The 25976-nt window shown below is 42.7% G+C and overlaps 2 protein-coding genes across 2 annotated transcripts; both read left to right on the top strand.

Annotated features, from left to right (window-relative positions):
- The first annotated feature begins 314 nt into the window (after positions 1-314).
- Positions 315-12301, top strand: BTBD1 (BTB domain containing 1). The gene is made up of 8 exons (XM_053365126.1): positions 315-745; positions 3586-3742; positions 4672-4777; positions 5313-5510; positions 7119-7311; positions 9068-9155; positions 11214-11360; positions 11601-12301. The coding sequence occupies exons 1-8, from the start codon at positions 330-332 to the stop codon at positions 11757-11759; spliced, it is 1464 nt and encodes a 487-aa protein (XP_053221101.1). The 5' UTR covers positions 315-329; the 3' UTR covers positions 11760-12301.
- Positions 12302-18992: 6691 nt separating this feature from the next.
- Positions 18993-25169, top strand: C14H15orf40 (chromosome 14 C15orf40 homolog). The gene is made up of 4 exons (XM_053365145.1): positions 18993-19143; positions 21909-22035; positions 22920-23047; positions 24689-25169. The coding sequence occupies exons 1-4, from the start codon at positions 19027-19029 to the stop codon at positions 24779-24781; spliced, it is 465 nt and encodes a 154-aa protein (XP_053221120.1). The 5' UTR covers positions 18993-19026; the 3' UTR covers positions 24782-25169.
- Positions 25170-25976: the final 807 nt, after the last annotated feature.

Genomic DNA, 25976 nt, shown 5'->3' with positions numbered 1-25976 from the left:
AAAATCAACAATAAAACAAAACCTGAATGTGCAGGAACTCTCCACTGGGCAACTCTACTGATTTCTGCGGAATACAAACGCCCCTCCCACCTTTCCCCAAAGTGAACCACGAACCGACCCACTCGCACAATGGAATGCTTCTCTCCCATTTTAGCTCTGTGAGTTGTGCGCAGGCGCTTTCAAGCTTTCGCCTCGGGCGCGCCAAGCCCGGCTGTGCGTCGCCGCGCTGCCTACGTAGCGCCGCGCCTGCGCAGCTTGGAGGAAGGGGGCCACCCATTGTGAGCCAAGAGGCCTCGAGTGCGCGTGCGCCGGCCTGAAGAGGGTTCGCGATGGCGGCCGCGGGCGGCCCTGAGGCGACCGCGTCGTCGGGGCCCTCGGAGGCGGCGTCGGCGGCCGGCGTCGCCGTGGCGGCCTCGTCGTCGTCGTCGCCTGCCGTGGCCCCCGTGGTGGTGCAGCGCGAGCCGGTGTACAACTGGCAGGCCACGAAGCGGTCTCTCCGGGAGCGCTTCGCCTTCCTCTTCGCCAACGAGCTGCTGAGCGACGTGCGCTTCGTGGTGGGCAAAGGCGGGCCGAGGGCCGGAGGAGGCGCGCCCGGGCCGGGCCAGCAACGCATCCCCGCGCACCGCTTCGTCCTGGCCGCCGGCAGCGCCGTCTTCGACGCCATGTTCAACGGCGGCATGGCCACCACCTCGGCCGAGATCGAGCTGCCCGACGTGGAGCCCGCTGCTTTCCTCGCCCTGCTCAGGTCCGTCGAGGAGGGAGGAGGAGGAGGAGGAAGGAAGGGTGGGTCGCGACGGCGGTGGCTGCTGGATATACGCTCCGTGCACGAGGCATTGTCAAGATGTGGCCGCGTCCACACCATCCTTCGAAGCGCTATGATACCGCTTTAAAAACAGTCCTTGGGCTTCTCCCCAAGGAATTGTGGGGCTGTAATTTGTTAAGGGTGCTGAGAGCTCTTAGGAGACCCCCCCCCTTTCCATCAGCTGGATAGCTCAGTGGGTTAGAGGTAAAAGGTAAAGGACCCCTGGACGCTTAAGTCCAGTCAAAGGCGACTATGGGGTTGTGGCGCTCATCTCGCTTTCAGGGCGAGGGAGCTGGCGTTTGTCCACAGACAGCTTTCTGGGACATGTGGCCAGCAGGACTGAACCGTTTCTGGCACAATGGAACACCGTGACGGAAACCAGAGCGCATGGAAACGCCGTTCATGTTCCCGCCACAGTGGTACCTATTTATCTGCTTGCACTGACGTGCTTTCAAACTGCTAGGTTGGCAGGAGCTGGGACAACAGAGTAACCGGAGCTCACCCTGTTGTTGGGATTCGAACCGCCGACTTTCTGATCAGCAAACCCAAGAGGCTCAGTGGTTTAGACCACAGCGCCACCCACATCCCTAGTGGGTCAGAGCATGGTGCTGACAAGGTCGCAGGTTCGCTCCCTGTGTGGGATGGCTGCATATTCCTGCATTGCTGGGGGTTGGACTAGATGATGATGATAATAAATTTATTATTTATACCCTGCTCTTCTGGCTGGGTTTCCCCAGCCACTGAGCGGCTCCCAACAGCATATTAAAAACACGATCAAACATGGTCCCTTCCAACTCTATGATTCTATGATTCTATTGCCCTCCCAGAGGTGCAGTTCCCAGAGTTGTTGGGGGATTGTAGTTCTGGGGAAGGAAAAGGTAGGTCTGCTAGCAACGCTCAGTGCCCTTAACACAGTTCCCAGGATTCTTCATTAGGGGAGCCATGATCATTTAAAGTGGCGTAGTGCTTTAAATTTATGGTGTGGGTGTTGCCTTAGGTGGCTATAAAAATGGGGTTGGGCAGCCAGTTGTTTGTGGCTAGCATGATGGCTATGTTTCCCAGTATTGGACACAGTATGCTTCTGACTACCAGTTTGCGAGGAACAACAATGGGAGAAGGCTGTTAATCCAGTAGGACCCTTTTCATGTTGTTATGGTGCTAAATTTATATTTTATAGTATTTTACACCTGTAAAAATAAATAGCATGTTTTACTGAATAATTTATATTTGTTCATAGTTATTTTATATAGACATTTACATCCCAACTTGCTTGTGGCTATGCAGTTCTTAGAGTATAATCAACAAAAGTAGCTGGACTGCCATAAGCTATACCATACCATATACCTCCTATACCATAAGTATAGGAGGGAGTGGAAACTGTCCTTTCTACAGCAGCATTTTAAGAAAACAAGAACCATCCTATTGGATCAGACTGGAGGACCAACTTGTCCAGCATCCTGTTTTCCGCATTGGCCAACCAACTGCTTATGGGACAACAACTAACATTCAGATGCATACCTCCTCTGATACTTGAAGGAATATACAGCTATCATAACTTGTAAGCTATTACCCTTAATGAATTTGTCTACTTCCCCATTTAAAGCCATCTAAGTTGGTGGCCCTAACCATATTCTAAGGTAGCTAATTCCATAGTTTAACTTTCTGCATATATTTTTCTAAGCTGGATGTGATGGACGGGTTTTTCTTCCTCTGACAGCTTGCTTGATTCGTATTATTGGGTGCCAAAGAGGGATAGAGTCTTCCATCCCACCTCTGTCACTGCACTTGGAACTCCTTGTCACCTGTGACCATCAAGGGACCGCTTAAATTCAAGACTGACATATAAATCAATGTTATGAATAAACAAATGTAACCTGGTCTGTGGAATGTGACCTTGGAGGCTGTGGCACAGATTTTGATTTCCTGAAAGACCCACTGGTCAGTGGCTTAATGAGGGAAGATTTGAACCAGGGGCTTAATGTGTTGGGTTTTGCTTCACTTAATTATGCCAGTTATGGCAATCCTGGAATTGCTTCTTCCAGGTATTGTGTAAAAAGTCATGCTGCACAAGATTTAGTGTACACTCCCTCTGTGAGTGCATTTATAGATCTATTGGTGAAGTCTCACTCCCTGTTTGGAGGACATGGATAGAGGTCTTGTGGTGTCAAGCAACTGGCAGTGCTTGTTCTCTGCACAAGATGGTATTGCAATCTTGAGTTTTTTCTTTTGCACGGCAGAGAGAATTGTCTAGTGCCTGACCTTTTATGTTAACTCCTCATTCAAACCAGTTATTGCGGATCAGAGTTTTGGTGTGGATTTTGAATCGAATATACATTTTGGGTGTGGAGATGCTGCTGTGGTGTGTATGATCTGGAAGATGCAGCCTAAGAGCCCAAGATGAAAATAGTTGGAAGTCAAAATACTTGGATCTGAGTTTATATCTGGTCAGTAACAAAGAAGCTCTAAACCATTCTTCTAGGAATGTAGTATTTCTGGTCTGTTTTTGCATCGTAAGGCAATCTCTGACCTTTCAGGTTTGTAAAGCTGCTGACTTTCTGCAGATAGTCAAGATTGTCCGTTAATATTTGGGGTAGGATTGCCTGTCATATGCTGTAGAACCAGCTCTGCAGAACAAAGGTTATTAGGATCTTGAGTGACTTTCAGCTCAGTGCTATGCGTATGTACTTCAAAGTAAGTTCAATGGGCCTTTCATGTTATAAAGTGTGGCTGCCTTAATTGTCATCAAGCACTGTTCTCATAACTTGCTCTTCTTTGATTCCTAGGTTTTTGTATTCAGATGAAGTTCAGATTGGTCCTGAAACCGTTATGACCACTCTCTACACAGCCAAGAAGTACGCTGTCCCAGCCTTAGAAGCTCATTGTGTTGAATTTCTCACTAAGCACCTTCGGGCAGACAATGCCTTTATGCTGCTTACTCAGGTAACCTGCTGACTTGCATACTTAATGAGCTAACTGGAAATAAGTGTCTGTTACTTCCCTAATTGCGTAGATCTGAGCACGTCTTACTTAGAAACATGTACGCAGTAAAGCAGTTGTGAATGATGCTGGAATATGGAAATTATGATAACTCACACATTTGAGTAAGGCTTCCTGCTCATGATCCTGATTCAGCCTGTGTGTGTGTGTGTGTGTGTGTTGTGAACAACACTGTGGAAAGACAAATTGCTTAGCATTCAGGACTGTTTTATAAATACAGCATGAGCTAGTGATCAGTTGTTAAGTTTTTCATCTTTTGTTATTGGAAGAAAATGGCGTGAAGCTTGGTGGTTTCTGATATTCAGTGTTATCAGCCTCTGGTGTATCAGAATCAAATTCATCCTCCTGTAACCTATACGAGTTACAATGTTTAACAGTTCTTAAAGATTGGTGCCTATCAGGCACTGTTCCATTAGACTCACTGAAAATTAAGCATGCATAGGATTCTGTGTATGCCCCAGAGCTAGTTCAGAAACACTTCTAACTGCAGTGAAGACCTGGGAGCCGGTAGGGAAATCTTTTCTACCTTAATTGTGACTATTTTTCTCCACCACCCACAGTTAAGGCTGCTTAGGGTAACCAGTTGCTAAGGGGTTGAAGCCAGCTCATAACCAAGATTTTAAACTGGTATTAAATGGGAACCCTGATTAGTCATGCTTTGTGTCACTGTTGATAGAAGTAAGGCAAGCAAGGATTGAAGGTAGCAAATGGAGTTTTGTTTACAAAACATGTTAATGTTGGGAGCAGCAGTGTGAAATTAAAGTTGGTTTTGTAGAAATTGTTTTTTGTTATTTTATGTTGGAAACTGTTTCTATTAGCTGTCTGCAATACAGAATTTGCAAAATAATTCTAAGTAAATCTCTCTTGCATAGGCTCGTTTATTTGATGAACCACAACTAGCTAGTCTCTGTCTTGACACAATAGACAAAAGTACTATGGATGCAATAAGTGCAGAAGGGTTCACAGATATTGATATAGGTAAGTAGCCCTCTAACCATTTATGTTCTTTTTGAAGGACTAGGCTGAGAACTTAACTGATAGTATTTTTGCTATCCCTTCTCACATGTTGATCCAAAAAGATCCACATTCTTTGTTAATGGGTGATTTTAGTTGGGCATTTAACTTTCCAAGCTAGCCTGATTGTCTTGACCATTTTAGGGGAGATTAGTACTAGATTTTGCACTCCAACTGAATGCACATTCCCACTGAGTTTCTTTTTAATTAGGTCCTATGTAATCTGTGTGGGGGGGATTATTATTTTTGTTTGTTATTATGATGTGCATTTTTTTGTTTTATATTGTAAACTGCCCTGTAATCTTCAGATGAAGGACAGCACAGTTTTTTAAAAAAGTTTGTATCAACTATATTGTCAAATTAATTTAAGGAGTATAGGCTGAGAAAGCTAGTTTATGTAGTAACTTTAAAAGGCATTCAATAGCAGTGAATTTTCTGGGCAGAAGTGGGGAGGGGATGGAGTCCTCAGTTCGCAAGTAACTTGATTCATCTTCTTCAGACACTTTGTGTGCAGTATTGGAAAGAGACACACTAAGTATTCGTGAAAGTAGACTTTTTGGAGCTGTTGTTCGCTGGGCTGAAGCAGAATGTCAAAGACAGCAATTGCCCGTCACATCTGCCAATAAGCAGAAAGTGCTTGGCAAAGCCCTCTCCTTAATCCGCTTTCCACTGATGACTATTGAAGAGTTTGCAGCAGGTAACTGTATGGCTGGCTTCATTGTTGCAAAAAGTGAAAGGTTCTCTATGTTTTTAGATATAATGTCTAAAATATATGCTAAGGTTCCAGTTCTATTGGCCCTTTTACTAGAGATTAAATCATCTATGTTTAACAACATGGTCATTGGTGCGAGAAAAGTTGCAAGAAAACAATACAGTATATTTTGTTTGCTCAGAAATCTGACTTTTTTGTATTTTTGTGATGCTCTTGCAGCTTGATCCAGTGATGTTTATGTTGAAATAAGCCTTGTTGATCTCAATAAGACCTGCTTCTCAGAAAATCTGCATAAGACTGCAGCTTTATTCTCCAGATTTTGTTAAATCATATTTGTAATGTTGCTCATTCATTTTTTGTTTAATCCCTGCAGTTAAGATGTTAGCTGCCAATAATGAGAATTGCCTATGGGAACAGTTATCGTCAATTAATTTAATCATTTTTATAGTGGAAGACAAAATTTGTGCCTCATTGACAGGCTGTCTGCTTTCAAAAATGGGAAGGGTCTCTTGTAGGATGGAAAGCAAATGTGTGCGATACATCCTGCAGTAGTTAGATCCTGTAAAAAAATGGAAAGTAGCTTGCACTAAAAGATACAAACCATCCACAGATAATGGCTTATTTACCTGGGAGCAAGTCTCATTGAACCCTCTGGAACTTACTTCTTTTACAAGACAATTTAGTCATGTCAGAGGTTGAACATTGGATGAAGCACTTAAAAACAAATCTGTTGGCTTCATGTGTTGTTTTCACTTGGGATATTTGCCTTAGGCACAACAAAGGACCATAATTATGATGTTTCAGTTTTTTAAAAAATTACGATGTTTCAGGGTTGTTGTTGTTTTTAAAAAACACCTTGCATTTAAATTTACATGTATTTAATTTTATATATTGTAATAACTTTGTGTTTTATATTTCTGATTTAACTGGTTGAGAATCATATAAAACTAAACACCTGGTTTTACCTATTTCACAAGTCACACTGCTAAAATGGTTCTTTTGTGTGTGTGTCTGCAATATACAAACCAGTTAAACCAGAATAATTAAGTGTTTCATCCTGTTTAAGTCTATTGCCAATGGCAAATTTGGCAGCGTGAACACAGATCTATAGACCATATATCATGGAAAATAATCACTCATAATACAAATCTTAATTGCCAAAGTACTACTAGTACAAATAGTTCTCAAGTCTAACCTGTGTGTTGTGGAAGAAGTCTTATTCAGTAAAGCTACTGTGGCTAACACAACATATTTCAGACTAGCTGAGGTGGACATTCAAACCTTTTATCCCAATGCTTATATTAATTTTATCTTAAAAAACATTAGAGCGTATGCTAGCAGATAACAAGCTTGATTCACAAGCTATTTTTTGGTTGGAGTTTTTGGATCTTGTCAGCCTTCTCTTGAAGCATGTTGGTCATTCTCCGTTTATAGCCCAGATTAGTTAATCCAAGTTAAACAGCTACAATCTAGCAGTGGGATTGCTGTGAAAAAAATAGGCTTATAAAGTAATAGTTGCCTCAAGAACATTTCTCAGTCAGCCTCCTAGTATATAGAATATATTCAGCTCAGTTGCACTGCCTTTTTTTCCAGGTCCTGCTCAGTCTGGAATTTTGTCAGATCGGGAAGTAGTAAATCTCTTTCTGCATTTTACAGTCAACCCTAAGCCTAGAGTTGACTATATTGACCGACCAAGATGCTGTCTTAGAGGAAAGGAATGCAGCATAAATAGATTCCAGCAAGTGGAGAGCCGCTGGGGTTACAGTGGAACAAGTGACAGGATCAGGTATTGGTCCATTTTCAGGGGAACTCGTGTGATTAGCCTATCCCAATTAGGAGAAACCTTCCAAAATATTATTGCTCAGTTAGCAACTTAGTAGCTGGCCATGAAGGCATGTATTTTCCCTGCCATCATAGACACATTAAAGAAGAAAGCATGGCTAAGGATGCTTTTTCTGCTGTTTGGCTTTTCACACAGGATTGGATAACTCATGTAGGGAATCGTATGGCAGCACATTGATGCTCAAATAAACACACTTTGGGCTATGACATGGAAGGTTTCTCTTGTGGCTTTGGGATTGCATGGAGACTAGGTAAAAGATGCACTGTTCTGCCTATAATAAATGTTCTTCTTATTGGGTGTAAACACTGGCTGATAGGTTTGGGGTCAAATTCATTAAGGCTGTGTGCATGTAGTTTCATTGGCCCTTAGTCCGATTCAATAGATTATTATTTGACACTCGGTTTGTTCAATATATATTTACTTAATGGTGGCTGGGACCTAAAGAGCTACTAGGGGAAACATGTTTTTGCTTTGTAAGCTGTTGAGCCTACCCTGCAAAATACCATGCCACAACTGTTGTGGTACGGTTGAAAGTACCCTAAGTTTCAAAAACAGCTTGCCATGTGGCATGGGTGGCTGCTGTTTAAAAAGGAAAAAGAAAGCCTAGTGCCTCTTTTGGGTGCATAGAACTGGTTATACAGCTCTCTGAATCCTGGCCCAGGTGCTTACAAAAGCACAGTGAGGTCTTCTTCAGAAGAGACTGCTTGAAGCTTATGTTTAGCACACTATGCTGTTGCACCATATGCTCTTGTGTGTTGACTTGTAGTATTTCACTAAAGATAATGGGGATCAGTTAAATATTTGTATAAAAGGGCATTAAAAGAAGGGCCAAAGCTTCTAACATTTAGGCAAGTTCAAGAGGTTGCTTACAATACCAGGTTAAGTACCATGAGATGGGATGTTTTGTCCCTTTTATTATTGTTGTTCCAGTGTTGATTTTGTTAATTTGTATTGGGAGGAGTTGGTTTTATACAGCCTAATTACTATTAGAAATATTGTTTAAATGTTTGTGTAAGTACCTTGGGTATTGTTTTGAGAAAGGAGTCTAAGAAATGTAAATAATAATAATGATAGCAGACATTGGAATAAAACAACTCCTGAATTGAATCACTAAGCCCCCCCCCCCACAACTGATAAAACTACTAGCAGCAAATCAAATAGTTCCTATTTTTCTTTTTAAAGTAGTCTATATTGCCCTCTGAATCCCTGATGAAATAAGCATTTTAACTTCATTTTCAGAAGATGAGAACAGAACTGACTTTGCAAGTCTTTCTGGGGAGGGGATTCAGAAGGGGAGGGAGTCCTGCTGAGGGGATTATGCCCTTTGCCCCTATTTGTCAGACAAACAGAAGCCTGAGCTGATCTTTTCTGGAGATCTTGGCATATGATGAAGCTGGTGAGGGAGAAGAAAATCTGTTAGGTAAATATGGTCTCATTTGACAGTAGTTTGGCACAGGTATCTTTTTAAGCATGTGGCAGAACTGGAATTTGTACACTTCTAGCTTATTCCAGTGCAAAATAAAGGTAGAAACAACTGTAGTTTAGGAATTCAACCCTTATTTGGAAATTTTAACACTAGTCAATTACATTTTTCTCTTCATATTTCAAATACATTTACTTCCCTCTATTGTCTATGGGGTCACAAAGAGTCAAACACGACTAAACAACAACAACAAATTCTTTATTTTCTCTTTTTAAGGTTCACCGTTAATAGAAGGATTTCGATAGTGGGATTTGGATTGTATGGTTCTATTCATGGACCCACGGATTACCAAGTTAATATACAGGTACCATCATGCTTTCTACGTGCTTAATGAGTGACACATTTTCCTTAGGCACCAAAACGTGTAAATAGTTCATTAATTTAACTAAATTGGCCAGGGATGGTCTGTTCAAAGTTTCATCATTTTGGGATATTGGATCAGTAGATTACTGAGGCAGGGTTTCTTACTTATGGTCCTGTGGAACTGGCTTTCCACTCAAACTTGCCATGTTGGAACTTGCTTGTGGAATACACCTACCCACCCACTTTGAGTATTGCTATCTTGATATATCTGGAGTGTTTCAAGGGGAGTACTACCTAAATTACTGAACTGTGTGTGAATTACGTTTTCAGATCTTCTGTTAAGGTACTACAGGGCTTATGGAGAAAAAAATTGTGCTTGGCAAAAAAATTATGTATGCCAGTACTTGAATAAATAGTTATCAAGAAATCCAGAATATTTTAATGGATGACTTTCAAAATCAATTATTATTATCATTATCTTATCATAAATATTTATTAAATTTGTATACCACCCTTCCTCCATAGATGGCAGGGTGGTTCACAACATAAAATTACAATATGAAAACCACAAAGCAGATAGTAAAAATAAGAACAGCAACAAACCAATAATCTCCCTCCCACAACACATTGACAAGGGTATTGGATGTCAATCAGCTGAAGGCCTGGTTGAAAAGGAATATTTTCTTCTTTTTTTATAATTAATTTTTATTCAAATTTCCAATAACCATTCCATTTACAATTTAACATCCAATTTAACTTATACATCTTGTAGACTTCCATCAGCCTATCTGACAATTTCCATATTTATCACAACTTTTCACATTCCTTAAATTTATGTTGCACTTTAACAATCCTTATTTTATCTTTTCCTTTAAGCAGCATTCCTATCTATTCTTTTCACAGAGCTTCCTGAAATCCAACAAGCGTTATTTCCTGATCACACACAGTTTTGATATACTCTGTAAATTTATTCCAGTCCTCGGTGAATCTCTGATCGCGTTGGTTTCGAATTTTACACGTTAATTTGTCCATTTCTGCATATTCGATCAATTTCATTCTCCATTCTTCCCTCGTTGGCATTTCTTCCTGTTTCCATTTTTGGGCCATCAAGATTCTGGCTGCTGTAACTGCATATCTAAATAACTTCACATCTTTCTTTTCAATATCGTGAAAAGGAATATTTTCACTTGGCGCCTAAAGGTGTATAATGAGGGCGCCAGCTGAACCTCCCTGGAAAGAACATTCCACAAATGGGGAGCCACCACAGAAATTTAGACAAATCTGATTGGGGAAGGCATTCCAAAGACAGAGCAAAACCCCTTTTGTCTTACCTATGACAGAAGGAGCATCTGAGGAAGAGCTTCTGAAGTTGGCTTTGATAATAATAATAATAATAATTTATTATTTATACCCCGCCCATCTGGCTGGGTCTCCCCAGCCACTCTGGGCGGCTTCCATAAAAACCAAAAATACAGTAAAATATCACACGTTAAAAACTTCCCTGAACAGGGCTGCCTTAAGATGTCTTCTGAATGTCAGGTAGTTGTTTATCTCTTTGACATCTGCTGGAAGGGCGTTCCACAGGGCGGGCGCCACTACCGAGAAGGCCCTCTGCCTGGTTCCCTGTAGCTTTGCTTCTCGCAATGAGGGAACCGCCAGAAGGCCCTCGGCGCTGGACCTCAGCGTCCGGGCAGAATGATGGGGGTGGAGACGCTCCTTCAGGTATACTGGACCGAGGCCGTTTAGGGCTTTAAAGGTCCAGTATTGCTTTGAACTATGCCCTGAAACAAACTATTAGTATAGATCTTGTATTAGATTGTGTATTAATTACAGGTGCCAATTAGAGCCCCAATTTAAGCATTATGGGTTGTGAAAGCTTTGCTTGTTGAAGCCCCAGGCTGTGGTTTCAGTTTCAACCAGTAGCTGGAAGAGTGAAACAGGTTCCAGTGGCAAAAATCAGGTTCTGGTCATCTTAATAAAATGTGTAGGAAGTGGTTTCTAAAACAAAAAATCACAGGGTGTTTTCTGTTTTATTTCTTGCCATGCTGTCTTACTGCAGATAATTGAATATGAGAAAAATCAGACGCTAGGGCAGAATGACACTGGATTTAGCTGTGACGGAACTGCCAATACCTTCAGAGTGATGTTCAAAGAACCTATAGAGATTCTGCCAACTGTGTGTTACACTGCTTGTGCAACCCTAAAAGTAAGATATTCTCAATTATTTTGTAAATATTTTAAACATGAGCGATGAGAAAACTGGACTGTATGTATTGATTATGTGTGGCTTATATAATATAAGCCTCTTCATTACTAAAATGAGTATCTCCGCTGTAGCATATATTTCCTGGTATTGTAATTCTTTGCCACTAATTTACTTTACTGCTTACTTTAGAAAGTATTGTAAAGAAGAAGGAAATAAACTTATCTTGTTATTATTCTTTAGGGCCCTGATTCTCATTATGGCACAAAGGGATTGAAGAAAGTAATCCACGAGTCCCCCACTTCAAGCAAAACCTGCTTTTTCTTTTTTAGTTCACCGGGTAACAACAATGGTACATCAATAGAAGATGGGCAAATACCAGAAATAATATTTTATACGTAACTTCAAATAACTGAGAAGTAAAACTTTGCATTGACTCTTGATTAAAAGGACAGATGGAAGATACAGAATACTGTGAAGCATTGTAAATACATAATCTCGGATGTGTTATGATGATACTGAAGTATTGTACATGGAAGGTACTAAAACCTAGTATTCACTACTTCCAGTGGCAGTATGCAGCCAAATTGTTCTTGAACTAAAATATTCTTACCTGTACATAAGTATTTAACTTGATCACTTTAAATATACTGCCATCGTTACCTGAAAGCTGGAGCAGAATATTTGTATTTTTTCCTGAAATATACATGTTGCAAATGATATATCATTTGTGGATGGTATGATTGCGTTCCTGCACAATACACCACTTGCATTCTTAAAACTGAACACTTATGAAGAGAAGCCGAATTAAGGTTGATACAAATTGCCTCTGTAATTGTACTCAGTACAGTGTACATAAAATTAAATCTGTTTTGCTGGGGAAATATTATTCAGAAGTCAGTTGTATGAAGCTATCCTTGGAATAAAGTGAAGAGTGGAAGCAATTTTGTATAGTCCCGGAATACGTTACTTAAAAATAAATCCTGCACTTTAAACTTACTTGTTCATACATATTACTGAGTAGTTCAGTATATATATAAAATGGAGTAATTAAGAATATTGTTTAAAGTAGCCTAGGCATATATTTTAAGTATTAAAGATACTGGCTAGATTCCAAAGGATCAGAATACTTAGTCTCACAATGGAAGTTGTTCAAAACATCTGGAGGGCACTAGGTTGACAAAGGCTGGTGTACAGGTAGAATACCCCATATAAAATCATGCAAGCCCATTTTAAGAGTCTGAAATGCTACAACTCAAACACAAGTCTTATCACCTCAGTAAGGTATAGCTGTTTGCTAGGATCTGAAAAGCTTGTCCCCCTTCATGGATCACTGCCTTGCCGTGGCGAAGGGGCTTGAAGAACTCAGAGAAGCTATGAACTACGCCGAGCAGGGCACACAAGATGAACAGGTCATAGTGGAGAGTTTTGACCAAACGTGATCCACCTGGAGGAGGAACCGGCAAGCCACTCCAGTATCCTTGCCAAGAAAACTCCATGGACAAAGACAACAGGCATATAAAAGTTATGACGCTGGAAGATGAGCCCCTCAGGTCGGAAGGCGTCCAACATGCTACTGGGGAAGAGCGGAGGGCAAGTACAAGTAGATCCAGAGCTGATGAAGCGGCTGGGCCAAAGCCGAAAGGACGCTCAGTTGCGGATATGCCTGGAAGCGAAAGGAAAGTCCAATGCTGTAAAGAAAAATATTGCATAGGAACCTGGAATGTAAGAACCATGAACCTGGGTAAGTTGGAGGTGGTCAAAAATGAGATGGCAAGAATAAATATTGACATCCTGGGCATCAGTGAACTAAAATGGACGGGAATGGGCGAATTCAGTTCGGATGACCATCACATCTACTACTGTGGGCAAGAAACCCGTAAAAGAAATGGAGTGGCCCTCATAGTCAACAAAAGAGTGGCGAAAGCTGTACTGGGATGCAATCTCAAAAATGATAGAATGATCTCGATACGAATCCAAGGCAGACCTTTTAACATCACAGTAATCCAAGTTTATGCACCAACCACTGGTGCTGAAGAAACTGAAATAGACCAATTCTATGAAGACTTACAAGACCTTATAGAAGTGACACCAAAGAAGGATGTTCTTCTCATTATAGGGGATTGGAATGCTAAAGTAGGGAATCAAGAGATAAAAGGAACAACTGGCAAGTTTGGCCTTGGAGATCAAAACGAAGCAGGGCAAAGGCTAATAGAGTTCTGTCAAGAGAACAAGCTGGTCATCACAAACACGCTTTTTCAACAACACAAGAGACGACTCTACACATGGACATCACCAGATGGGCAGTATCGAAATCAGATTGATTATATTCTCTGCAGCCAAAGATGGAGAAGCTCTATACAGTCAGCAAAAACAAGACCTGGAGCTGACTGTGGCTCAGATCATCAGCTTCTTATAGCAAAATTCAAGCTTAAACTGAAGAAAGTAGGAAAAACCACTGGGCCGGTAAGATACAATCTAAGTCAAATCCCTTATGAATACACAGTGGAAGTGACGAACAGGTTTAAGGATTTAGATTTGGTGGACAGAGTGCCTGAAGAACTATGGATGGAGGCTCGTAACATTGTACAGGAGGCAGCAACGAAAACCATCCCAATGAAAAGGAAATGCAAGAAAGCAAAGTGGCTGTCCAACGAGGCCTTACAAATAGCGGAGGAGAGAAGGCAAGCAAAATGCGAGGGAGATAGTGAAAGATACAGGAAATTGAATGCAGATTTCCAAAGAATAGCAAGGAGAGACAAGAAGGCCTTCTTAAACGAGCAATGCAAACAAATAGAGGAAAACAACAGAATAAGAAGAACCAGAGATCTGTTCAAGAAAATTGGAGATATGAAAGGAACATTTCGTACAAAGATTACCATAATAAAGGACAAAAGTGGTAAGGACCTAACAGAAGCAGAAGACATCAAGAAGAGGTGGCAAGAATACACAGAGGAATTATACCAGGTATACCCAGGTAGTGTGGTTGCTGACCTTGAGCCAGACATCCTGGAAAGTGAAGTCAAATGGGCCTTAGAAAGCACTGCAAATAACAAGGCCAGTGGAAGTGATGGTATTCCAGCTGAACTATTTAAAATTTTAAAAGATGATGCTGTTAAGGTGCTACACTCAATATGCCAGCAAATTTGGAAAACTCAGCAGTGGCCAGAAGATTGGAGAAGATCCAATCCCAATCCCAAAGAAGGGCAGTGCCAAAGAATGCTCCAACTACCGCACAATTGCACTCATTTCACACGCTAGCAAGGTTATGCTTAAAATTCTACAAGGAAGGCTCAAACAGTATGTGGATCGAGAACTCCCAGAAGTGCAAGCTGGATTTAGAAGAGGCAGAGGAACCAGAGACCAAATTGCAAACATGCGCTGGATTATGGAGAAAGCTAGAGAGTTCCAGAAAGACATCTACTTCTGCTTCATTGACTATGCAAAAGCCTTTGACTGTGTCGACCACAGCAAACTATGGCAAGTTCTTAAAGAAATGGGAGTGCCTGATCACCTCATCTGTCTCCTGAGAAATCTCTATGTGGGACAAGAAGCTACAGTTAGAACTGGATATGGAACAACTGATTGGTTCAAAATTGGGAAAGGCGTACGACAAGGCTGTATTTTGTCTCCCTGCTTATTTAATTTATACGCAGAATACATCATGCGAAAGGCTGGGCTGGATGAATCCCAAGCTGGAATTAAGATTGCCGGAAGAAATATCAACAACCTCAGATATGCAGATGACACAACCTTGATGGCAGAAAGTGAGGAGGAATTAAAGAACCTTTTAATGAGGGTGAAAGAGGAGAGCGCAAAATATGGTCTGAGGCTCAACATCAAAAAAACGAAGATCATGGCCACTGGTCCCATCACCTCCTGGCAAATAGAAGGGGAAGAAATGGAGGCAGTGAGAGATTTTACTTTCTTGGGCTCCATGATCACTGCAGATGGTGACAGCAGCCACGAAATTAAAAGACGCCTGCTTCTTGGGAGAAGGGCAATGACAGGCCTAGACAGCATCTGGAGAAGTAGAGACGTCACCTTGACAACAAAGGTCCGTATAGTTAAAGCCATGGTTTTCCCAGTAGTGATGTATGGAAGTGAGAGCTGGACCATAAAGAAGGCTGATCGCCGAAGAAATGATGCTTTTGAATTATGGTGCTGGAGAAGACTCTTGAGAGTCCCATGGACTGCAAGAAGATCAAACGCATCCATTCTTAATGAAATCAGCCCTGAGTGCTCACTGGAAGGACAGATCGTGAAGCTGAGGCTCCAGTACTTTGGCCACCTCATGAGAAGAGAAGACTCCCTGGAGAAGACACTGATGCTGGGAAACATGGAGGGCACAAGGAGAAGGGGGCGACAGAGGATGAGATGGTTGGATAGTGTTCTCGAAGCCACAAACATGAGTCTGACCAAACTGCGGGAGGTAGTGGAGGACAGAGGTGCCTGGCGTGCTCTGGTCCATGGGGTCACGAAGAGTCGGACACGACTAAACGACTAAACAACAACAACAACGAAAAGCTTGTCACTTTAATTCTTACTCTGCATTGCAAAATCTACTTTAAAAATACCATTGTGCTGAGTAATGGGCCTTTCTCAGAGGTAAAAAGGAACAGGATTGCAAAGTTCCCTTGGCCTCAAAAACTAGTTCCATGGTGATTTGATTGGAAGCTGCTTTCACAGCAGCATTTTTCAAAGCTGCTTTGATCATTAATGCATGCCTCTGCTCATTCAGTGAGCTATGGATCAGGCTAGTGAAAAAGATAGAGGTGACTTCATCTTTGAGAAGATCTCATTGAAAATGTGCCACAAATGTCTGTGATGCATACCTCACTGTGTGAAACTTCAGCAAAGCAAGCAGCTGCTGTATTACATATCACAAGTGTCTGAAATGCTGCCTTTTCTGTTGAGGTGGTTAGTACCATATGTGAAAAGTGTCAGCCCTAGAAAAATCTCTGTACCTGGATTTATGACTAAATCACATGTGACCATACTACCATAAATGTTACCCAGTTGTGGAAGCTAAGCAAGATTAGGCCGGGTTGGGACGTGGGTGGCGCTGTGGGTTAAACCACAGAGCCTAGGACTTGCCAATCAGAAGGTTGGCAGTTCGAATCCCCGCTATGGGGTGAGCTCCCGTTGCTCAGTCCCTGCTCCTGCCAACCTAGCAGTTCGAAAGCACGTCAAAGTGCAAGTAGATAAATAGATACCGCTCCAGTGGGAAGGTCAACGGCATTTCCATGTGCTGCTCTGGTTCGCCAGAAGCGGCTTAGTCATGCTGGCCACATGACCCAGAAGCTGTACGGCTGATCCCTGGGCCAATAAAGCAAGATGAGCGCCGCAAGCCCAGAGTCTGTGACTGGACCTAATGGTCAGGGTCCCTTTACCTTTACCTTTAGGACTTGGATGGGTTGGGAGACTGAATGCTTCTCATCACCTTGTGCCTAGACCCTTAGAACGTTTTGCCATAATTTTTTTTTAAAAAATTAAAGTAGAAAGGATAAAAAACAGACTTCCTCCATCAGCCCCATCAAGCATTGTGAAGGAAGCTGGGAGTTGCAGACCAATAACATTAGGTGGACCATGGGTTCCCTGTCTTTCTGGTTTACACCTTAAGATGTTTTTAACACCATGGCTTGGCTTGCACATCATGCTAACTCAAATCTTGCAGGAGAGAAGCTTGCAACTGCTTTGCTCCACCTCCCTGGTTATTCTTGACCCCATGCTACTCTGTACTAAGATAAGGTTTGGCTTGGAGCATGGTGGTGCAATGCGAAGGCCAAGGGCCACATGCAGCCTTCAAGGCTTTTTTTGTGGCCATCAACCACCTTTGACTCCCCCCAGCCCTTATATTGCCTCCCCAAAGTCAGGTAATTGAGGTGCTGGACTTTGAGAAGGAGGCATGGGGCTCTGATATGGTCCTAGACTCCTCCCACCTCCTTCCCATAGCCTAGTTAGCATTCTCCCAGCTTTGGGAAGAAGATGGAAGGGCTCTTAGGACCCTGCTGGAGCCTGGCCTCGTTCATCCTTCCCCATGACAAGGCAGTGTGTGGCCCCACTGTATCGAGGTACAGTGGTACCTCGGGTTAAGTACTTAATACGTTCCAAAGGTCCGTTCTTAACCTGAAACTGTTCTTAACCGGAAGCACCACATTAGCTAATGGGGCCTCCCGCTGTCACCGTGCCGCCGGAGCACGATTTCTGTTCTCATCCTGAAGCAAAGTTCTTAACCCGAGGTACTATTTCTGGGTTAGCAGAGTCTGTAACCTGAAGCGTATGTAACCCGAGGTACCACTGTACTCTTGCAGCCCACTTGCTTTGAAAAGTTGGACTGCCCTGGCTTAAGTATTGCCCAAACTGGGGCTTATGCTAAAGCTGTCTCCCAGACTTAATTTGCAACCACAGTTACTTAGTCGGGAGAAAGAGGGACCAGGTTTAACAGTGCAGCATGGGTGTCGGGTGGTAGGTGTAAACGGCTTTGAGCTCCGTTAGCTACTGCACTGATGCCAAGCTCAGGATGAGCAAACTAGGGCCTCTTCTTGAAGGAACTGGTATTTAAGCAGCAAAGGACTGGGGTTTGAGGGGGGGGGAGAGACAATAAATCTCCAGTGCCAGAGACATTATTGGAAGATAGTGTTTAGATCACATTCTGGAAGATGGCATGAAACACACTGATATTTGTATAAAGGACTTTTAAAAAATTATTTTCATTTTTACAATTAAAACAATAGATAACAATCCAAGTGCCAAATGCACATTTAGTTTTGACTCCCCCCCCCCACTTTCCATGGTTCATGTCAATGTTTTCTTTTCCACTACATATTCTAATGAATCCCTATCTTTTCATTTCCTCATTTTTGTATCTCAATAATTGCTACTGCTGAATTTACTTTGTTACTGTTAACTTTTTAATACGCTTGCAATTCTCCCCCCCCCCCAAATGATCTACAAAACATTTCCAATCTCTCATAGCTTGCCATTTCTACACATTCTATTAGTTTCATCTGCCATTATTCCTTTGTTGGTATTTATTTATCTATATTTTATTGAGGTATTTTAAATTAAAAGAAATGAAGCGATACGGGGGGGGGAAAGGAAAAGTGAGGGGGAGAAAAAAGAACAACAAAGATGTGTGTGCGTGTGATATATATATATATATATCAGATATATATATATATATATATATATATATATATACACACGCGCGCGCGCACACACACACACACACACACACACTGCAATATAATATGCTCCCATACATTTTTATATAAATTGATAAATTGTTGTTATTATTCATAATACTTATGTATTGGTACGGTGTCCTCTTTCCACTCCTGGGAATATACCACGTGTAATGCACTTTTACCCAAAAGGGTTGGACTAGATGACCCTGGGAACCTTCCAACTGTACGATTCCATAAGAGGAAGGCGGGTGGAAATGCCCCTTTCTGCATCAGCACGAAATGCCCTCCTTTTCACTCGGCCAACCAGCGCCTACCAAAGTCTGAACAGTCTCCGTCGTTGTCTCTATCTGGGCAGCGGCAGCACATGGAGAGCGCGAAGAAACCCGCCGTGTAAGGGCCTGCATATCACTCTGACTTTTTTCTTCTTCATAGCTCTATGAGGAGAACGGGCTGCTGTTGCCGGAAGTGACGTGCGGGGAATGGCTGGGTTGGCCCTTCTCGCTTCCCGTCGGGGTTCGCGGAACTTTCCCTGGGCTGCTGCGGCCGGTGGGCTGAGGGGATACGGAGGCGGCGGCGGCGGCGCCATGCCTAAGAAGGTCGGTCGGAGAGCGCGGAGGCTCCGAGCTTCCATACTAGCCGCCCTGAGGGTCCGAAGGTTGAAATGTAAAAGACGTCGTGTCCCTCCAGGGGGCGCACGTGGGTCTCCCCCTTCCTCAGTCCAAGCCTCACAACAACCCTGTGAGGTAGGCTAGGCAGAGAGCGAGGCAGGGACGGTGCAGTGAGCTTCGTGGCTTCCCAGGGCTTAGTGCAACCCTCGCCTTAGATAGGGCTGCCATACGTCCTGGTTTCCCAGGACATGTCCTGCAGTTCGCCTCCGAAAAGTGAGTCCTGAATTCTTTTTCGGAAACCGGGCAAATCAACATATATAAAAATAATATAGGTAAAGGGACTCCTGACCATTAGGTCCAGTCATGGCCGACTCTGGGGTTGTGGCGCTCATCTCGCTTTATTGGCAGAGTGAGCCGGCATACAGCTTCCGGGTCATGTGGCCAGCATGACGAAGCCGCTTCTGGCGAACCAGAGCAGCACACGGAAACGCCGTTTACCTTCCCGCTGGAGTGGTACCTATTAATCTACTTGCACTTCATGCTTTTGAACTGCTAGGTGGGCAGGAGCAGGGAGCGAGCAACAGGAGCTCACCCCGTCGCGGGGATTCGAACCGCCAACCTTCTGATCGGCAAGTCCTAAGCACAGCGCCACCTGTGTCCCTATAAATAATATATATATTAATAATAATAATATATGTACATACACCACCCTAGACCTGGAGATCTCAGGGTGGTTCACAGAACAACAAATGTCCTGGAAAACCTGCAGCGGGTTAAATTGTGCCGAAAGCACATAAAAAAGCTCCAAAACTCAAAAATACTTTTTGTGTGTGCATGTGTGCATATAATTTTTATTAAATTTTCTGCTTTGCAATTTAGAATATTCATTTAAACAAATGTCAATGACTTCCCTTCTTCTCTTTCCATGGTTCATTATTGCATACCATAAATCCCTGCATATTTTACATAAACTCAACCATTCAGTATTCCATTATTACATCCATCAAAACTTGTTTACACTGTTGAATTTATCTTAATGCCAACGTTTTCAAGTGAACACAATTCCCCCCCCCCCATATATTCAATAAACATTTTTCAATCTTCTTCAAATGTATGTTCTTCTTGTTCTCTTATTCTGTATGTTAGGTCCGCAAGTGGCACATATTCCAGCAGTTTAAGTTGCCATTCTTCTTTAGTTGGGACCTCGCTCGTTTTCCATTTTTGGGCTAACAAAACCGGGCCACAGTAGTGGCATACATAAATAAAAATTTTTGACACCTCAAAGATTCTTGTACCTTTTATGGGGGGAAAAAGTTCGACAACTTTGGTTCCTCTAAAATACACACACAAACACAACTCAACAACTTGGGGGGTGGGGAGCTCAACAATTCTGATCTGATTTTCACTTTTGGAGATATGGCAACCCTATCTTAGAATCACAGAATTATTAGACAGAATAATACTGTGGCACCTTAGAGACGAATAAATAATATTGTGGCATGAGCTCATCAGACGCATACAGGCATGCATGCCTAATTTTATTTGTCTGCCTCTTTTCCATAGTTAAGGCCCTGCTCAAGGCGGCTTACAACATTTGGGGGGGGGGGGAATCGCATAACTGCAAACGTAACAAAATAAGTAAATAAAATGCGTAAAGCACACAACCAAATCAAATGATTTCCACATAAATTATAATGAGTTCTTTATATATATATATATAAAATCAATAACAGCAAGAACCCCCCTCCCCCATCCCTTGCAACAGCCTAGATGTTGTAAGCAGGTCAGAGCAGACTTCCTCAACCTCGGCCCTCCAGATGTTTTTGGCCTACAACTCCCATGATCCCTAGCTAGCAGGACCAGTGGTCAGGGATGAAGGGAATTGTAGTCTCAGAACATCTGGAGGGCCGAGGCTGAGGAAGCCTGGGTCAGAGGGAAATGAAATGCCAAAAGGGCTAGTGGTGGACAGTTCCGTTAGATCCAGAAAACTTAACAGAATTGTAACATTCCAATAAACTTAATGATTTGTCACTCTACTTTTTGCTTTTCACTTCCCATAGGGTGCAGTTCTTAAAGCTTCCTCCCCTCACCACCACATCTTTATATGCCTGCAAGTGAGGGTTATGCTTCATGCGTCTTAATGGAGTGCAGCCTAGTTCACCAAAGTTAACAAAATTTGTTATTCCACAGGACTCTTGTTAACTTTGCTGTGACTGATTGATGCAGCTACGCCTCTGGAAATGGTTACAAAGGTTCTTGTGAAACATACCAGACAAAACAGACTTACGATAGCAGAAGCCAGTTCTCACAGCCAGTCAGCAACTGAAATTAGGAGATAGTTTGAATTTTTAGGGGGTGGGGATGCTGCCTATTACCTGGAGTTTGTGAATTTCTGGGTAGAGATACATTTGGCAGAGATGAGTGAATGCCTTTGAAACTTTTTGCAAGCCATTTGATTCAGCAGTCTTAATATCGTAGTTGTTTCAGATATGCTTAAGCTGCCTTTCAAGGCAGTCTTTACAAGGCAGCATATGTTATAGCAATGTTTTATTTTTAAAACGACATTATACAATTCAAATCACAATGATACAGCCTGTTTAAATGTTTACTGTGCAATAAAATGCAGTGAAAATGAACAAAACCTATACAATAAAATATTTAAATTAAAAGCAAAGTAAAACATGAGGCTTTTTCAACTTTGCTTCCCCTGCCTGCACTCTCTGGCTCATTACGTTTCTCTGTTCTGTTTCAAGGGAAAAGCACAGAGTAAGGATATAGTAAAGTCTTTGGTTCCTTCAGGCCCTGTGGCAACAGATAAAAGCGGCTCCGTTACCATCTCTGTCCATGCCAAACCTGGCTCCAAACAAAATGCTGTAACAGGTATGTTGGAAGTTGGGAGGGGATAATGTTTTTAATTCCTTGTTATGGGAAATTTTCTTTGTGCAAATCCTGGGTTGGTTCCTGGAAGCGGCAGAAAACTCCTAGAACTTAGATGTGGACTGGATGCAAAAGGCCCTCTCAGCTGCCAGTACTCAGCAACTCATCTGAGGGTCCATTTATTGGAAAAGAAGAAATGGGAGGGTGAACTGCCTTAGAGCTGTTACATGTGTTAAAGGGGGTAGAAAAGCATGATAAAAATTCTCAGTTATTTTTGTATGATAACGTATGTGAAACTAATGAAAACAACACATCCATAAAACAGCACTAAAGGTTTGTACATAAACTAGGATAAAACAAAATGAATCAGCATGGTTTAAAAGCTTGGGGAAATGAAAATGTTTGTGCCTGGGAGAAAAACCTCTGGTGATGCCTTCAGTTTATGGGTAGATACCCCAGATTCAAGCTGTAAAGGACTTCAAAGGTCAAAACTAGTACTTTGAATTGGGTCTGGAAATTGACCGAGTTCCAGTGCAGTGAACCGTAGTCCATAAACCGTAGTCAACGCCAGTGGCTGGGGAACACAGGTAGTGAGAACCCTTATGTCAGCTTCCTGGCTTTTTGAACACAGTGAGAACAGGATACTGTAGCAGATGGGCCTTTGGCCTGATTGAGCAGGCCTCATCTTAATATCTCAGTTAAACACCAATTTAGCACTTCAACTTGTTGTTTGCAATGTGTGCTCACCCCAGATCACCAAATGACCTCACCCGCGAGTTTCATGTTGATGGTATATGAATGTTTCCAAAGAAGCGTTTTATGGTTTGAACGTCGCAAAAAGCTTAATGAGTATCTGAGTAATAAAAGCCTTAAAATACTCCTTGCAGATGTGACGACAGATGCAGTCGGTGTGGCCATTGCTGCTCCTCCATCCGAAGGGGAGGCCAATGCAGAGCTATGTCGCTACCTCTCTAAGGTCCTCGAGGTTAAGAAGAGCGAGGTTGTGTTGGAGAAGGTATTCCATTCTCTCTCTTTTTAATATGTTATATGTGGGGCTCTTGAAACTTACATGCTGATTAATCGTGGCAGGTCACTTTTGCCAACTTTCATTTTACCAGCATGGGGAACACTCTTAATCCAACTGAAGTAGGAGGGGACCAATTCCTGCAAAAGGTTGTCTTGAAGAACTAGAAATGGCTGTCTAACCACAGGCCTTGGAAGAGATGTTGATGGATGTAGGAGGAGATATGATAGCTATCTTCAAATATCTAAAGGGCTGTCGCATGGAAGATGGAGCAAGCTTGTTTTCTCCTGCTCCGGAGGGTAGAACACGAACCAGTGGCTTCAAGTTACAAGAAAGGCAGCGTTAGAAACAGATATGAAAGCTAGGAGCTAAATGGCATCTTAAACCTAAGTTATGGGTGCAACAACAGAATGTCTAGGCATGTTTTTTTATAACAAGAATTCAAAGCTGAAAATGAATGAACTGCAGCTGAAATATGTTCTTTTTTCACATGGTCTAGTCCAGGGGTCCCCAAACTAAGGCCCGCGGGCCGGATAAGGCCCAAGGGACTCATTTATCCGGCCCACGGTGACCCCCGCCACCTGCTGCTGCTGCCCGCTCTTACCGGTGCTGCGCTGCGCGGCTGCCCACTTCCGAGTGGGAGGAGCACCGGCAATAGCTTGTGCACATGCGCAAGCGTTATTTGCACATGTGCAGGCGTTATTTCCGGTGCACACTCTGGTCGGAGGAGGCCCATGCACATGCGCACAAGCTATTTCCAGTTCTCCTCCGACCCAGAATTGCGCCAGAAATAGCGTGTGCATATGCGTATGTGCATACGCTCCCCCACCCTCCGGCCCGCCGCACGATCGGCACTGGAAACACCGGCCCGAGGCGCGGTAAGTTTGCTGACCCCTGTCTAGTCCTTCCCTTGCCCACCCCCCTAATATTCATAAGAGGGTCTTCAGACAGTAGCTGGAAGTGGGGAGGCAGAAAAAGGTCCTCCTTTCCTTCCACTCTGGTTTTAATCTGAAATCTTAGGCACAGTACTGTGCCCAGAGCTCGGAAACCACTCATGCTAATGAAATTCCGTCACAAAACATGCCTAGAACAATGGGAGTTTCGAACACTGAAGAAGGGAAATTCCAACTGAACATCGGGAAGAACTTTCTGACAGTAAGAGCTGTTCGACAGTGGAATGGACTCCCTCAGAAGGTGGTGGACTGTCCTTCATTGGAGGCCTTTAAACAGGTTGGGCGACCATCTGTCACGGACCATCTGATATTCCTGTAAAGCAGAGGGTTTGACTAGATGACCCTCATGACCCTTTCCAACTCTACAATTCTCTCTGCCATCAGCTCCAGCAAGCATGGCTAATGGTCAAGAGTGGCCGGGTTTGTAGTCCAATTCTCTGTTCATTATTGTCATTCACATTAATTGATCCTTTAAATATTGTCCATAACTTTTTCAAACTCATTAAGGAGTCCAGTGAGTGCCTGATAGCAGCTGATGCTGTAGCGCTGCTGTAGCTAAGCAGGCACAGAAACTTGGTCAGAAATTTAGACGGGAGATGACCAGGAGTCCCATGTAGAAACTATGCAGGTGTTAACGTGTGAAATCATCTTAAAGTTATTTGCTTTTTTATTGAAACAGGGAGGCAAATCTCGAGAAAAAGTAGTGAAGATTTTGGCACCAGTGACTCCCGATGAAGTTTTAGAGAAGCTGAGAAAAGAAGCTGCCAGCTGAGACATTTCCAAAGCAATAAATGAGCAAAGTCGTTTCAGCAGGTCGTTTTGCTGAAGGTGAAGGACAAAGAAGGTTATACACAGGAGAGCACATTTTAAAAGGTGGCAGAGAAGCTCAACATGCATCTGTAGACAACCGCAAAGATGAATTTACAAGGTGTGGATACACTAATGTCATAACACAAGGTACAAAACCTAATGTTATTTGAGAGAGCCTCAGGACTCCAAGACTTCGTTAATTGGAAAAGATGAAAACTGTGGTATAATCGATATTATTTTATTGCCAGAATTTATATACTGCTTAATTGACGTAAACCTCCTTAGTGGTTTACATTGGACAATAGCAACTATTCATTAAAATCACCAATAAAAACAAACGTTAAAAACCATCCGACATAACATTGATGAGAATATAAATAAAACCAACAGTTTTTAAAGCAGATACACATAAAAAAATGATATTCAAATTACACGTCTGGGTAGGTAGACTCACCTAAAGTTTGTAGCAGGTGTTGAAATCAACACAGCGAAGGCACCTGTCTAACATCAATGGGCAGGGAGTTCCGAAGAGTAGGTGCTACCAAACTCAAGGATCAGTGACTTGGAAATGCAGAACAAGCATAATGTGACACTTGTAAAAGTGGCGGTTCTGCAAACTGATGTGGGCAAATGAGCACATCGGGCAGTGCTCTCTTTTATATATGCGGGGTGTGTGTGTGCTGGTACTCACCATGAAGTTGTTGAAGTAAGTGCCGGTACCGCGTACCCTTAAGTACCAGGGGGGGGGGAGCACTGCATGTGGGGCAAGGTGATCCTTTTTGATGGGTCACTGCTGGAAGTTCTCCAAATAGCATTTTATATAGTAGCCTGGAAGCAGATTACTGTTTTTGGAAGTGTTAAAATGTTGAACTTTGTTGCCTGTGGCGTGTGCACTCAACCCAAGAACGTCTCTAGAAAATAGGTTTTGCAGGTTGTCGTGGTTTAATAATTTGTAAAACCTGTTTAGCCAAAGACTACCACCCTGCAAATATCTGGGAAAAGATTAAGAAATGGGTCCCCAAATGCATGTATGATTCAAAGTAGGTCCTGGGTCTTGTTGCAACCCACATTGGATCGGGCTGCAGCGTGTTAGTGGGTGCCAACCCACCAGCTGAATACCAGTGGTGTAGACAATACTGAACTGAATGGACCGGTTT

This window comes from Podarcis raffonei, chromosome 14, assembly GCF_027172205.1.
Source record: "Podarcis raffonei isolate rPodRaf1 chromosome 14, rPodRaf1.pri, whole genome shotgun sequence".
NCBI classification, from domain to species: Eukaryota; Metazoa; Chordata; class Lepidosauria; order Squamata; family Lacertidae; genus Podarcis; species Podarcis raffonei.
The sequence above is the reverse complement of the archived record's forward strand: the minus strand, read 5'-3'. Positions and strand labels throughout refer to the sequence as shown.

What these genes read in the sequence shown, in the direction of transcription:
- C14H15orf40 (XM_053365145.1), top strand. Translation starts at nt 19,027, where the DNA reads ATGGCTGGGTTGGCCCTTCTCGCTTCCCGTCGGGGTTCGCGGAACTTT. An exon ending in GCGGCGCCATGCCTAAGAAG is followed by an intron (nt 19,144 to 21,908) that starts GTCGGTCGGAGA and finishes TTCTGTTTCAAG; the next exon opens with GGAAAAGCACAGAGTAAGGA. An exon ending in CAAACAAAATGCTGTAACAG is followed by an intron (nt 22,036 to 22,919) that starts GTATGTTGGAAG and finishes TACTCCTTGCAG; the next exon opens with ATGTGACGACAGATGCAGTC.
- BTBD1 (XM_053365126.1), top strand. Translation starts at nt 330, where the DNA reads ATGGCGGCCGCGGGCGGCCCTGAGGCGACCGCGTCGTCGGGGCCCTCG. An exon ending in TATTGAAGAGTTTGCAGCAG is followed by an intron (nt 5,511 to 7,118) that starts GTAACTGTATGG and finishes CTTTTTTTCCAG; the next exon opens with GTCCTGCTCAGTCTGGAATT. An exon ending in GGAACAAGTGACAGGATCAG is followed by an intron (nt 7,312 to 9,067) that starts GTATTGGTCCAT and finishes TCTCTTTTTAAG; the next exon opens with GTTCACCGTTAATAGAAGGA.